Source organism: Athene cunicularia, assembly GCF_003259725.1.
Source record: "Athene cunicularia isolate RWA chromosome 9 unlocalized genomic scaffold, athCun1 chr9_part1, whole genome shotgun sequence".
Taxonomy (NCBI): domain Eukaryota; kingdom Metazoa; phylum Chordata; class Aves; order Strigiformes; family Strigidae; genus Athene; species Athene cunicularia.
This window is the reverse complement of record NW_020799110.1, coordinates 4,875,559-4,889,508: the sequence shown is the minus strand read 5'-3', so window position 1 is coordinate 4,889,508 and position 13,950 is coordinate 4,875,559. Positions and strand designations below refer to the sequence as shown.

At 40.2% G+C, this 13,950-nt stretch overlaps 1 protein-coding gene across 5 annotated transcripts in view; it reads left to right on the top strand.

The window, feature by feature from the left end:
* The first annotated feature begins 6 nt into the window (after positions 1-6).
* GOLIM4 (golgi integral membrane protein 4) overlaps positions 7-13,950 on the top strand; it is a 34,152-nt gene continuing 20,208 nt past the window's right edge. For all 5 annotated transcript variants that reach the window (XM_026854753.1, XM_026854751.1, XM_026854750.1 and 2 more), the window contains exon 1: positions 7-293. In XM_026854753.1, coding sequence (XP_026710554.1) covers positions 107-293 — 187 coding nt within the window. In that variant the 5' untranslated portion in view covers positions 7-106. The remainder of the gene's footprint in view (positions 294-13,950) is intronic.

Genomic DNA, 13,950 nt, shown 5'->3' with positions numbered 1-13,950 from the left:
CGACGCGGGCCCGGGGCCTCCGATGTCGCCGCCTCGTCGTCCGCCGCCTCCAGCTGCCCGCTGCTGAGCCGTGAGGGGCGGGGGCCCTGGGGACCCCGCCGGGGACATGGGCAACGGGATGTGCTCCCGAAAACAGAAGCGGATTTTCCAGACCCTCCTGCTCTTGACTGTGGTGTTCGGCTTCCTCTACGGGGCGATGCTTTACTACGAGCTGCAGGGCCAGCTGAGGAAGGCTGAGGCCACGGCGCTCAAGTACCAGCAGCATCAAGAGTCCCTCTCAGCTCAGTTACAAGGTACTTACCTCGGCAGGAGCTTCTGCCGCCCTTCCCTAAGGCTTGCAGGATGCAGCCCTCCTCCTCCTCCTCCTCCTCTGGGGAAATCTGGGTGCCAGCTGTCCAGCCTCTCACAAAGTTTTGCTCCTTACACGCTTCTAACCCTTCTCTCCCTCCAGCCTGCAGGGTTTGCTATCTCTCCGTGGGTAGGATCCTAGGGAGTTTTTGTCACGGGCTCCTAGAGAGCTCTCATTCCCCCTCGCTCCCACACGGTTTACAGAGCGACTCTTATTCCCAAAGGACTGCACATCACTTCAATTCCTGGTACAAATGGAAAAGGCAGGCGTAGCGCCTGCCGCTCAGCTAGCAGTACAGACCACATCCAGTTCTGGGAGCTTTGCATCCTTCTGTGTTGTCTTTGTGGTATTAATTTTATGCTGCTGAGAGAACGTTCAGCTGCAAAAATGCAAGGCTGCAGTTCCTGGGCAGCATAAACCTTACTTAAATAGCTCCAGGAGGGAGGAGTATTCTGATAAAGCATGCTTTTAAAGGGTAGTTTGAAAGCGAAGTTCAAATACATTATTTGGATATTACTGTTGTATTACTTTTGGAATAACTTTTAATTTCTTGGCTTAAAGCTGCCACATACAGATCCTTGTGTATCTTGGTTTAAGGATGCACCAAATGTGGGCACCTGTACTTGATGAAAAGATGCCAGTGTCTGACATGTACATTGTCCAGAAATCAGATGCAAAGCAGCAGATACACATGTGAACCATCAATTCTCTAGAAAGTGCAAGACCTCAGCGCCTCTCTGATTCTCAAGAGCAAGGTTGGCATATACAAAGTCCAGAGCCAACTTTCATAATTCTTTAGAATTTTATTTTTCAAAACTGTATAAGACGAGTAAGAGTGGTCTGCTCTAGCAGCTGTAACAGTACTTAACTTCAGGGTGATCTTCAACCTGACTTTTAACCATGGAAGCGTACATAAAAGCACACCTAGAAGCATGCATTTTTTATGCAGAGTGTAGAATTGGGTTAATGCTGTTAGATTCTCATAGTGATTTGTTACTTGAATACATTTAGCTGTGATCCGAGGCTGTTGATGCCTATTATTTCAATTTTAGGTCATTTCCAAGTAATGCTGTGGAAAAATTTGACAAAAGTCTTCATTTTAGTTACAAAAAAAGGTATAATGTTTGTCTGGGAGATGGGTATGTGGCAGATGGCTAAAGGGCTGCTTTTGCTAGTCTGTGTATTTGCCAGTATTTGAAGAGGACACAGGAACATCTTGTTCTCAAGCTAAACTTCAAGTTTAGCTTTTTCTGTTGCTCTGGCTATACCAAAGAGGAGCATGCGACAAACTTTATCCTAACACTGAGGATTCTCTTGATCATATATATTGGGTCTCGACTGATAGTTTAAACTTTCTATGTGTGAAACACTTCCACTAGCCATCATCTATCCACACAAGTTCATGGAAGCAGCAGGCAACTAGTGTTGATAAACGCGGTGACAACGTTGCATTTTATATAAGTATTCTCTTGCTTGTTTTGATCTATCAATGAGAAATGTAAAATATGGACCAGAAGCTGAAAGCATGAATACATTTGATTATCAGTGCAATAAATTCACGTGGTTCTGGGACCCATGCCAATGTATCAAACCTATTAAGCAGGAGATCTTATCTATGCCTAGTATGGTAGCAATAAACCTTGTTTAATAAAAGATAATTACTAGCAGTTAAGTCACAGAATACAAGGAAAAATAAAATGTAACAATAAAATTGGTGGTTTAAATTTTCCTGTATTATGGCAATAGCTAATATACCTAAAAGAGGGTGAGGCTGAGAGCCCATAGACGTACTAAATGCAGCAGCAAGCCTTAGATTCCTAATCTCCCGCTAAAGTAAATGGAAGCTGTATGTCTGAAGTCTTCAGAGGATTTGGGCCTAGTGAGCTAGAAATAAATTCTTCCCTGTCTTTCCCTATACGTTTAATGACTCTTTCTGAAACGGCCTGCCCTGTAAAATCATTTGGATTTTTGCAGTAGTTTGTTAGTGCAGAGAACACAGAGAATGGAGAACCTGTGCCTGGTACAGCCCAACTCACCTGGAGATACACAATCACTGTGCTAACCGGTGATGTTCAACACCAAAACCATTTCTGAACCTTTCCTGTTTGACTCTTTGATATGGAACAGCAGGAAGGAATTTTCTTTAAACAGAGACTTTGAAACAACATAAAAAGCTGACAGAAAATGGTGTGTTTGCAGGTGCAGTATCTGACTGCACTTTGAACTTTTGATTTTAAATCAACGTTTCTGTTGCCAAACAAAAAAACCCCCCACCCTCTAATAATATCTAGATTACCTTTCTTTGCTCTCCTTAACAACACGAGAGATTACTCTTTTATGAGAACAATAAAATGTATCACTGCTACAGCAGCAGCGCAACTTATCTTTTCCATGCAGCATAATCAATTTATAGATACTGGTCTAGGGTTAGCTCTGGGGCCTGAAGTACGATGGGAACACTCTGAAATCTTTTAAGCAGGAACCAGTTAAAGGGCAAGGTCACTGACGTGGCACTGCCAGTAGGAAAAGAGGGTGCTGTGTCAACAGCAGTTGATTTTTTTTTAGTGTTTATAGTTCTCTTCTGGGGGATTAAATAAGAATTTAAAGCTCGTTACAAGCTGAGGAGAGAACCAGCCTTTGACTTCTACTTCCTGAACAACCATTTCATCAGTAGGCTTTATTGTTTTAAATTTTTAAAAAAAGAAAAAAAAAAAGGTAACTTCTTGAAGTTGTCCTTTTGTGGATCCTGAGGCTGTATTGTACCGGGCTGGCTGTGCTTCTAGAAGGCTGACTGGATTGAAATGCTTGGATGACAGTGAAATACTGAATTTTGGTTGGGTTTTGTTGTGACTGCTGGTGCCTATAAAGACAGTTACTTTCCTGGTTGTACACAGAGGAACACTGTTAGAGCTTCTGGGTGAAACTTGAGTCGGTTTGTGCAATGCTTAAGGATCGTAGGGAACTCCTGAGTTTATGCATAAAGTTGCAGTTTTGGACCCGATGCCTTTGGTCTGCCCAAAATCTTAAGAAGGATCATCAGATGTAGGTTGGAGCGCAGCCTCCCTTCACCTCCTACTTCCCACTCTACTATTTTCCTATCTCTGTATTTTTCTTTAGTTATTTTCATCTATGTAGGTAATAAGAACTTTCCTTTTGGTACTTGCCATTTCATTGTGCCTGAATGCACCATGCTTTTCATTTTGCTTGAAAAGCCAGTCGTCTTAGATTTTTATCTTTTTCATTGCCTTGATTTGCTCAAACGCAGAAAACAGCGCTCACATCCACCAAGGGAGAAAGTAGAGATCACTGAAAAATGGTGCAGGAAGAGGTCTCAAAACAGTTTAACCCATGCACCTGATTTGAAGAGGGCTGCATATGACTGTTTTGTAGGGAGTTCTGCTTTTTCTGGTGTTCGCAGCTTCAGCTACTCAGATGAGAAGTATTTGTGCCTCTTGAAATAAGACCAGGGTGCGATTGGAGGGATGGCAGGCTTGGGGAACACAGTGAGAATAACTGGAGAGGCTGGGATCTTAAACTCACCCCCTTTAGACAGCTCACGTAGAAAATTTTTTTATTTGAAGGCTCAACTTCTCACGAAAAAGAATGTCAAATTTTGCATTTTTAGTTCTTTAACAAAGTTCTGATGGGCATGGAAAAAGTAGGTCTGCTTTTGTAACCCACAAAGGGGAGGCAAAATTTAGAGATGACACAAAATTTCTGAGCTGCTAAGAAAACCCAAAGTTGTTGTTATCTGTAGGTCTTTCATAGAGAAGCTGAAATTCCCAGTAAGCTCATTATTTTTAAATCTCACTGTCTGAGCATTATATGTTCAAAATGTGAAGATAATCTTATTTAGTATTTCTTAAAATGATAAAAACAAAAGTTGACACCCTTAGTTGGACACATCTTTATAACAAGCAAAGTCTTAAATTACTGGCCATATAGGAAAAGACTTCAGTTGCTAGAACAGAAATGCATTGACAGCTGTAGATGAACCCGATTGTATCTTTGACTGCTTCAAGATGGAATGTATCTCCAAATGTCTTTTTACCCCTTACAGCTTTTGTCTTCTCATTTTCTGGGTATTAAGTAACCCCCTGTGTGCTATTTAAATCTGTTTAATCTGTTTTAATCCCTAATCCTAATAACAGCCTACATTTAGTGCCTTTTATACCTTAATTTTCCTCCTCTTGGAGTCTTAACATACCTGATGCCTTCAGGCAATCTTCTTGCAGTCTGAGACCATACTGTAATCTTTCTTGGGAGCCAACCCAGCAGGGACTCTGAACTTGAGAGTTGTGAGTTTGCCCTACTGTAGGCAAGGTGTGGATTTCCTCAAAGCTATCTGATCCAGCGCAAGAAAGCACCAGCTGGCAAGCAAATGTAGAATTCCTCTGTGCCTGTTGTACCATTTCTCCTAAACCGAGGCCCCTCCTTGGAGATGACCTGCTAGAAGTTGATCAGATCTACAGCAGTTCCATGTATAGAGACTTGCACAGTGCATCACAGTACTAGATCACAGTTCTGTGTAACTTTTGAGATTAATATTTATTATGTCAGTCTGCATGCTAACTACGTAGGTGCCAGAGCTGTTCTTAGTGAAGTGCATACTGATGTGGATGTACTTCACTAGCTCACCCCTCTTCTATAGTACTCTATTTAAACTTCTACCTTAAGCTGGCAGAGCTAGGAAGAACTAGCAGTACCGTTGATGGATTATTTTTCACGTGCATCATACAAACAGAGCTACATCTAGGGAGCTCCTATATGGTTTGGTTGTTCTCCATGATAACGGCAGCCTGGATTCCTGTCATTCCCGTTAGTTTCAGATTGCATGTAACACTACAGTGCTTATTTTGACTGCGTTTTGTTGCTATCTGAGATCTGAAAGATCTGTGGTAGCACTAGCAGAGGTTAGTTCTCTGTGCACTATTGGCACATGGGTGTGCTTCAACACTGGGTACAGTACTGCATGAAAAGGCAAACCCAGCAGCCCTGCTTCTGCTACCTGGCTTCCTGAAGTGGTATGCTTTGGTTTGTAACCTCATCTAAGAATCTGTCTTTTGTACTTCACATTTTTCACTGGGTATTTAATGGCCTAAGTACTTAAAACACATTAAACATTTGAAATAATTTCTGAAAAATTTTAATATGAAAAATCTATATGGTGTAAATATATATTCATATGTGCATTTGTATGTACATATATGTGTACATAAAAAGTATATTTAGATAGATATATGCCTGTTTTACGCTCAACCTGAAGATTTTGGGTTATCTGGAATTATCCAGATTTCTTTATGATGCAAATACAGAAAAGGTGCTTGAGCTTTGGTTCACTTAACTCAGGGAGCTGGTTTGTGGCTTCTAGGTCCATAGTGAGTAAGTGTCCGAGCAGCTGAGTTCTTTGACTGGAACGATAAATTGAGCAAATGCCTGTATTGATGCATTTTTTTCATTCCTGTAATCTGTGCCTGAATGCCCTTAAATTACTTTCCTTGTGGACATAATACTTCTGGGATAGATTTCTACCAGTGCTGCAATGTTACATCTGCACGCAAGTTGGAATCTGGGCTGAAGAGCACAGAGTGTGTAGTCTGAAGGAATATTAAGCAGCATGAGGTAATAGGGTGGTTTTGTTCCCTGGGTTTTGTTGTTCCTTCTCCCCGGTTTAATATTGGGCCTGGTAGCTAACAGACTGATGGAAGATAGAGCCAATATCCTGAAACTGCTTGTTACTGATGACGATTTAAGCCTTTTAAGGCGAGTGGTCTGTCTGGGTTTATGAACATTTCAGAGCTGAGAGAGCAGACAGGAGGCAAGATGGGTGGAAGTTTTGGTGAGTTTGCGTTCAGACTTCAACAGTCATCTTCTGTTCACATATTCCTAGCAGTCAAGGGTTTGACAGAAGCTTCTTCATTGCCTAAAATATCATCAGCTTTGTTGGAGGGAGACCAGTAGAGGAGCAGAGGATGAAACAGCCACGCTCACGATCCGACAATTGTAGCTGCAAACTGAGCCAGAAATCCGGTAGCCAACAGCGTAGTTTAAGCGGTGGCAGGCTGCGCTAAGCACACCGTGTGGGAAGAGTCTTGGGGTCGTTGTGACTGCATTTGTACTGACAAAACGTTAAAGTTAGTATCTGAGAGTTAGGCATGGTTGCTTTGCTGTTAAAACCAAAGCCTAAACCACAGAGTGAAATTATTTCCTACATGAGCAACACTGATTGAATTCTTAAGTCTTAAATATGATGTTCCAAACACATTGTCTCACTGGGCTGATTGTTTTGCTGGGCAATGATACAGGCTGTCAGCCTGTGTGTCTGGGTGGGGTGACCTTATGAGTAAGGTTTCCACCCGCTCTGACATTATAGCATCTCTTGTATAGTGGTGAGGATATTGCCAGCAATTTGTGGCTAATATAGTTCACTTCGCTCATTTTGGAATAGGATCCCTGCATAGAAAAAATAATTAAATCTCTCCTGCTGAAAGTCAGGTGCTGTTTTGAGGTTTAATGGTAATGAAATCTAAATAATTCAGATTACTGAAAAAATGAACTATACAGAACAACTAATCAAGGCAGAATCTTTTGCCAGGTTATTTTTCTTGGGAATTTTAGGATTTAGGGGGCATGAATTTCTAGTCAAGTTGGAGCCTGAGGTAAGCACTTAAGGAATTAAGGATGGAGTTGTTCCTTGTTTAAAGGAGGGTCTTCTGAGCTGGATGTAATTCTGATCTCCTTCTGGTGATCTAGCATAAACCAAATTTCCTGAGATTTTCTACTATGTGTCATTAAATAAGAATAAAAGAAACTGCAATTACTCCACCTCTTCCTTTACATTTCCCCCTTCCCCCCCAAGGTATCTGAAATTAGCCTAGTATATTATTTTCCTGAGGTGACTCAGATCCCCGAGTTTGGCAGTCATTTCTAGGGCTTAATTGCAGAAATGTTGAGAGAAATGTGACCTGCTTGTGCTCCTGGAGGGCAGAGTACAGTCTATTCCTATCTGTGCAACCACCCTGAACAATACCGTTGTCAGTGTCTCAGGTAATCTGTCAGATGGATATTTTGAGGTTTGACAGTGATCTTCTGTTACCAAAAGAAAAAAAAAAAAAAGAACCACTAACTCAAGCTGTTGATTTCTGTATGCAGTTTTTTGAAACGTACCATTGGAGCTGACTCCAAGTCCCCTGTGTTGGAGCTCTCAAGAACTAATTTAAGGAAGCAGTTTAGGAGGTTTGTAGGGTGATAACCATACCTATTACATCAGTTTTTGCTATATTCCATTACAATAAAAATCCAAATGTAGGCTTCAGTTAGGAGAGACTATTAGAACAACATGTGTGTATATATAGATTACGTGGTTTTTCTTCAGTGTTGATTTTGCACTAGTTTATGAATATATATATATGTATTTATATAGAACCTAACCCCATGTAGGTGGAATCACTAGACTTCTGCATAAAATTGAAAAAAAGTCTAAAACAATTTTGAGAGAAGGAACAATTTTGTTTCCCGGAGCTGAGAGTTGAGCAGACCCAGACATTCAGAGATGATGTGAGAAAGAAACTGTGGTCTCTGCAGCTCCTCTGATTGTGTGTTTTCCTCAAAATGATCTGTTGTATCATGACAAAAATGGCAGAATAATGGAGAGAAGAAAATCATAAAAAGCAAAAGGAATGGAATTTTTAAATATTTTTTTTGCTAACTATAAGAATTTAAGTCTAAAATCACTCCACAGGTTTTGTTTGAACTATTTGCATTTTATCATCACTTCAGAAAAAAATATCTGTAGCCTAGATAAGTGTATAGAAAACAGCGTATGCAAGGTGAGATGCTAATCTAACCCAGCACGTCATAACTGTGGGTGGCACCAAAGGTGGAAGAAATCTTTTGTGGAGTGCACTGGAAATCTTTTCTGGGGTGGAAAACGTGATCTGTTTCCTAATAAAAGTCATGTCTGAAGCCCAACTGTTGGGGATTAAATATTTAATTGCATTTAATACCCCTTCTCAAAATTTTCTTTTTAGCAGCAGCTATTACAGTTTGCTTCTTCAATATGATAAATACCTCCCTATATCCCAAAATATATTGCAATTTGTTTTTAAATCTGTTGTTTCCTAGAGGTGTTACTGACTTTCTAAGAAAGGGAGTACATGAGGCAGGGTGGAATAAAAGGATTCTATTAAATGTAGATGTTCACTCCAGTTTAGAAATAAATTTTCATGTCATCCTTGTAATTGAATAGAGGCCACAACTATTTCTTATAAATATAAGCATGTGTTTCTGGGGTGAAATGCATTAGTGTGACATTCCCCAGCATTCCCCCATTTCCAGAACTGCAGCGAAAGCAAAAATTTACAGATGTGCAACGCTTCTTCACATTGTGCTTCAGATTTCCTCCTTTCTTTTTTGCGGATGCAAAGCTGAAGGTTTGATAAGCACGTGAATTTTCTTACATCCTTATCCGATCTCTCCACACGTTCCAGAGTCGTCTTGAAGTTCTGTCATGATGAGTTCTGATACCTTGTCTAATCTGTTATCAAGCTCTGCAATGTTAGTCTGGGAAAAACTCCTTGATAGAGAGCATCAGTGATAATTCTTGTCCTGGGCAAGACACCAGGGACTAAGTTGGAGTTCGTAGAGCCAAAAGTAGGAGTCTCACAGCTCTAGTTAAGTAGTCAGCTGTGAGCTTGAATGGATTCCCAGCACTCAGTGTCATGTCAGCTACCAGGATACAGGTAATTCCCAAACTATTCTTTTGGTTTTCAGATCTATTCCAATTTACACAGAAAAAAATCCAGCGTTCCAAGATGGAAAATGTTATATAAAAATGCATATAGTCAGTTCTCAGCTATATTTGGGTAGATCTTATCTGACTTACCGCTGAACGTTGACCTCAGCACAGGCACTTGATCAGTCTCCATCCACAGCTCTGTGTGGAGCTGTTTTAGTAGCAGTGGTGTATGGTTTGTGTAGAACCGCTGTGCATCGGGAGCACAGTGCAGGACATTGCTGGCATACAGCTGGCTGCCTGCACCCAAAGCTCCATAAATTGCTCAAGTCCCATTCTCCAGTTATAGTTTCTTGTTGGAGTAGTGACTAAATTAGAGGAACAGGTTTATTTTAATTGATAGGTTATTTTTGGTGCAGGATCTTTGAAAGCAGTAGATGTTCTGCTTTCTCATCGTGCAGTTGAAATCAGTGATAGGTCTATGACAGAAGCTACAAAACCTCTGAATATATCCAGATAATAAATACAAATTTCTTAAAATTATTCATGAGCAACGTAAATTACTACAGTATTAAGTCAAAGCAGTAGTTATTTTTAAGCTCAACTGCTGATGCATGGTTTAGTTTGCTAGGAGGAATTCTGCTCTTTTGCAGTGACTGGCTGTAATTTGACAAAGCTATTACTTGATCGTTCTTCATGTGAGCAAATTGAAAAGTGTATGAGTTTCTTTTAAAGTAAATGTAATTGTCATACTGCATGCAGTGCTGGTTGTGGTTTTCAGTGAGCAAAATGAGAGCAGTCCATCCCTGCCTGTATTCAAAATTGTTCCATAATTAAGACAGAACAATGCTTGCTTTTCACACAAAATCAGTTTCACATTATCTGGGCTTCTATTTCCATCCTTTTTGTATAAATTCAAAACAGAAAACTTCAAGGGCATAATATATGAAATGCCTTCAATGTTTTGGTCAGTGCATTGTAAATACATGGTTTCTGTAATGCTGTTTTCTTGCACTACACTTAAACCACAGTTTTCCTAGTCTTTGTTGTGGGAATACTTCAGCTGTTTCTTAGATGTTTGCAGTGTCGCTGGAATATCCATTTATTGCTAAACTCTCAGTTGAGAGTCTTTGAAATAAATGGAGTGCATACTGTGACCTGTATGGGTAGTAACTGTGGTGGGGAATCCTGATGCTTGTCCGGGAGCTACCCACAGTTTAATAATCTCTTTCTGATAAAATTATCAGTAGTGAAATAGTGGATCTTCTTGTTTGAAGCCAGATTTACTGATTTAAATACAGAGCTGGAAGCTTGGAGAGCAGTTCTTGCTGTATGACTAATGTGTTCTCCAGCATAAAACGTTAGCATCAGATGAGTCAAGAAACATCTTCCAAGATCAAAACTTTAATTATTGTCATTAGACTAGAAAATCTATCCTACATCCCGTACTGAAGGGATCCTTCCTTGGCTCATGGAAATGCTTTACTCTCAGCAGAAAAGCTATTTGCATGGGTTCGCATTTTAAATGGTTCTATTTGCAGTGACAAGATTGGAAATTTAACAATTTTTCTAACAAGTCTGTGTTCTACAGACCTTCGTAGTGTTACTAGAAGAGTGTCAGTGTGGCTTACCACACACTGCTGGTTCAGTTCAACTCTGCCACAGTCTGAGAGAAAATAACATTGAATGTTACCAAGACTACTGAAATCTGCCGTTTTTAAAGGAAAGGTATCACTGTAAGCTCAGAGAAAGATTGCAGAATTTCGTAAGAAACGATAACACTGAAAGGAATGACATTTCTTACATCATGTGTATTTAAATCCCAGTGTAATCTTAATTTTCCAGTATGTAAAATGGTGGGAGCTGGGGTATTAGACTCTGGAACTGTGCTTCTGATAGACTAAATTACCAAAGTAACACAGTGCAAAATTGCTGGTAATGTAAAATTGGAAATATTTTCTTTTAAATATACAATAATGGCTTATTTTCCTTAATAATAGTTTTGCTGCTTAGGGGTGCAAAGCAAAGATAAGAGAAATAACCATAACTGTTAAATAAGCTTGCTTTCAACACACTGCTTGACTCCTGTGTTGCAATTAACGTTCATCAATGGTCACGGTGGTGTAATCATCTGAGAGAACCCGTAGAGCACTGCACACACACACCCCCCCACACCCTTCTCCTCCACTTTCTTTTTTTTTTTTTGTATGAGAAAAACTTCAATCAAGGACTTGATTTAATTGGGATCAATTCAATAACTGTTAAATATTTCCTTGTTGATGATAAAGGTGTGATGTTACCAGTTCTGTTTCTGGGCTCTGCTCCTTGAGGCTGACCTCTCTGTGAGTTTATATTATTCTTTGTTCATTCATGGAGGTTGTGTTATAGGCAACTTAAAGAATTAAACTGATACCTGCAGTTCTTCCAGCTTTAGAATAGCTCATATTAGCCATTCAGTGACAATGTTTTTCCCCTTTTTTGCACCATTCTAATAAATATGACATAGCAACAAAGTTCGGTTATTTGTGGAAAGATCAATACAAAATTAAGAACTACCCCAGGAAAAAAAATTATTTGTAAAGTGCCCTGTCAGTGCATCACACCAGTAGAAATTTGTCAGATTCCTTATACAGGTTCCACCCCCCAGCTGGAAAACCTATAATAGAAAACATGTTTTTCAGTGTATTTATTTCTTCAAGATTCTTGCTCAGACATCTTGCATCCAGGCTGGTAATGAAGAAGGAGGAATCCACTGCTGTAGTAACAAGAGCCTTGTAGTTTGAACCCTTCTTCCCTAGGAAGTTCCCAACTGGTAGGAATAATTTACATTTATAAGAGAGAAACTCCTATATATACTTACAAAATCTGACCTACAAGCTACTCCTCAAACGAGCAAGTGAGAAAATACGGAAGCTATGCTTTCTTAATAATTATTTTTAATAAACATCTTTGTTATGTTGCACATTAGGGACTTTTATCAGAGAAAAACAATGCTGAACCAACCAGTAAATGAACTAGACGGGGAGAGATGTGGGAGGAAGTTTTTCTTAGACATTTTTGGCCATTTGAAGGGCTATTTTAAGACCTTGCTGACTTTGCTTCAGTATCGCAAAGGTTAGTGCACAGAAGGTAGCAGTGAGGATGCACCTGGGAGGGGTGTGGACACATTGCTTGGAAGTGCAGGGTGAAGACAAGAAAACCAAAGCTCAGCAGAGATGCAATTAGCTGTGGAAGGTGCAGAGCACCGTGGTCCCTAAAACCCAAACCATTCCATTATCTTTCTCCTTTCTTCCTGTCCTTACTAGGGGTTTGTGGTGCAGGTTTCACCCCCACTTGTTAAAACACTAGGAGCGGCTGAGGAAGGTACACTCGCAGACAAAAGCAAAATGGAAATGTTACCTCTGAATCCGTTTGTGGTTTAGTCTGTTTGCCAAAAAGCCTATTTGCACCCCTGATTATATGGGAGGGGAAACCCATTATGGATTTTAATTTCTCTCCTGAGTTGCTATGCTACAACCACGGTTCCTTTTGCAATGTAATTCAGCATTTGCAGTCTTCAGTGCCCAGATAAAACCATTACTGTAGTGTTGCCATTTTTTTTTTTTTTTTTCCTTCCCTGAAAGTTTACTTGCTGGTGACTTTGTGAATATTCATTACATGCTTGTTTTGTTGCAGAGGATGTTGGTACATTAGTTCATCTTGACTGATGCCCTTGACTTTAGAAGATAAATAGCAAACTAGAGATAGATGACAAGGATTGATTAGCAATCCAGTTTCTAAGCCAAAACGTAAACGCTTGTAGATAAGCCAGTAGCTAAAGAGCCTGCAGAATGCACCTTGGTGGAATTAAGAATGTATTTTAAGGTGCAAGAAGAGTTTTCTGTGGCTGCCAAGATATAAATCTTTATTTGATACTTCCTGTTGAAGACTTATGTTCACCAATGGTTTACTTCTCAGAAAATGAGTTTCCTAGTTTTGAAGAAAATATCACACATCCCATTAATACAAATGAATAACTCTTTAAAAGAGCAAAAATAACTTGGTGAAAGACATGTGTTAAACTGAGCTTGAACAAATAAAATTGTACATTTACAGGAGTTTTAATTAATATCTTTGCTGCAAACTTGGTAGGCTATTTCAGATAATGATCTTTCTTCAGTTTAGTGAGTGGCGAGGAAAGGGTAAATAGGGCCTGATATGCCCCATTGCATCAGAAACTAGATATTCAAAACACAAGCTGAGTGAAATGCTGCTTTACTGGCAGCTAAGTGGTGGGACTCTGTGCCAGGGGATATTGGATGTACTAAATACACATGGATACAACAATTAGACAAACTCCTAGAAGTAAAGTCCATTTTGGAGTGGTGTACTCAAAGGACCCGCAGTCACCTCGGACAGTCTGTGGGAGTCACAAAATGCTGGGAGATGGTGCCAAGGAAACACTGTAAGCTCACTCTGTGTATTCTGTATTGGGGGACTACTCTTGTCAGGTCCTGAGAGATGGCATGGTTGGTCTGTTGGACCATTGAGACGATCAAGAGTAGTTGTCATACTATTAAATCTAAAAATAATATTGTCTCTACCTTCTGTGATCAAACCTGGAGTGGTGTGTCCCATGCCATGCCACCCAGCATTCCAGGTCACTGCCAATCATCACTGCTGCTCTCTTAAAAACTGTACAAGCCAGCACTGCCACCAGAGAAACTGTTACATGCCCTGTCCCCCACTGCTAGGTCCTGCTGTCCCATCACCCGCGAGAATGAAGGGAAGGACAGTACAAGAACAAGCAGCAGAACCACCTCTTCTGGTAGCAGTGTCAGCTCAAAGGCTTGTAGAGCTTGACAAAGATGTCAGAGCATCTTTCCAA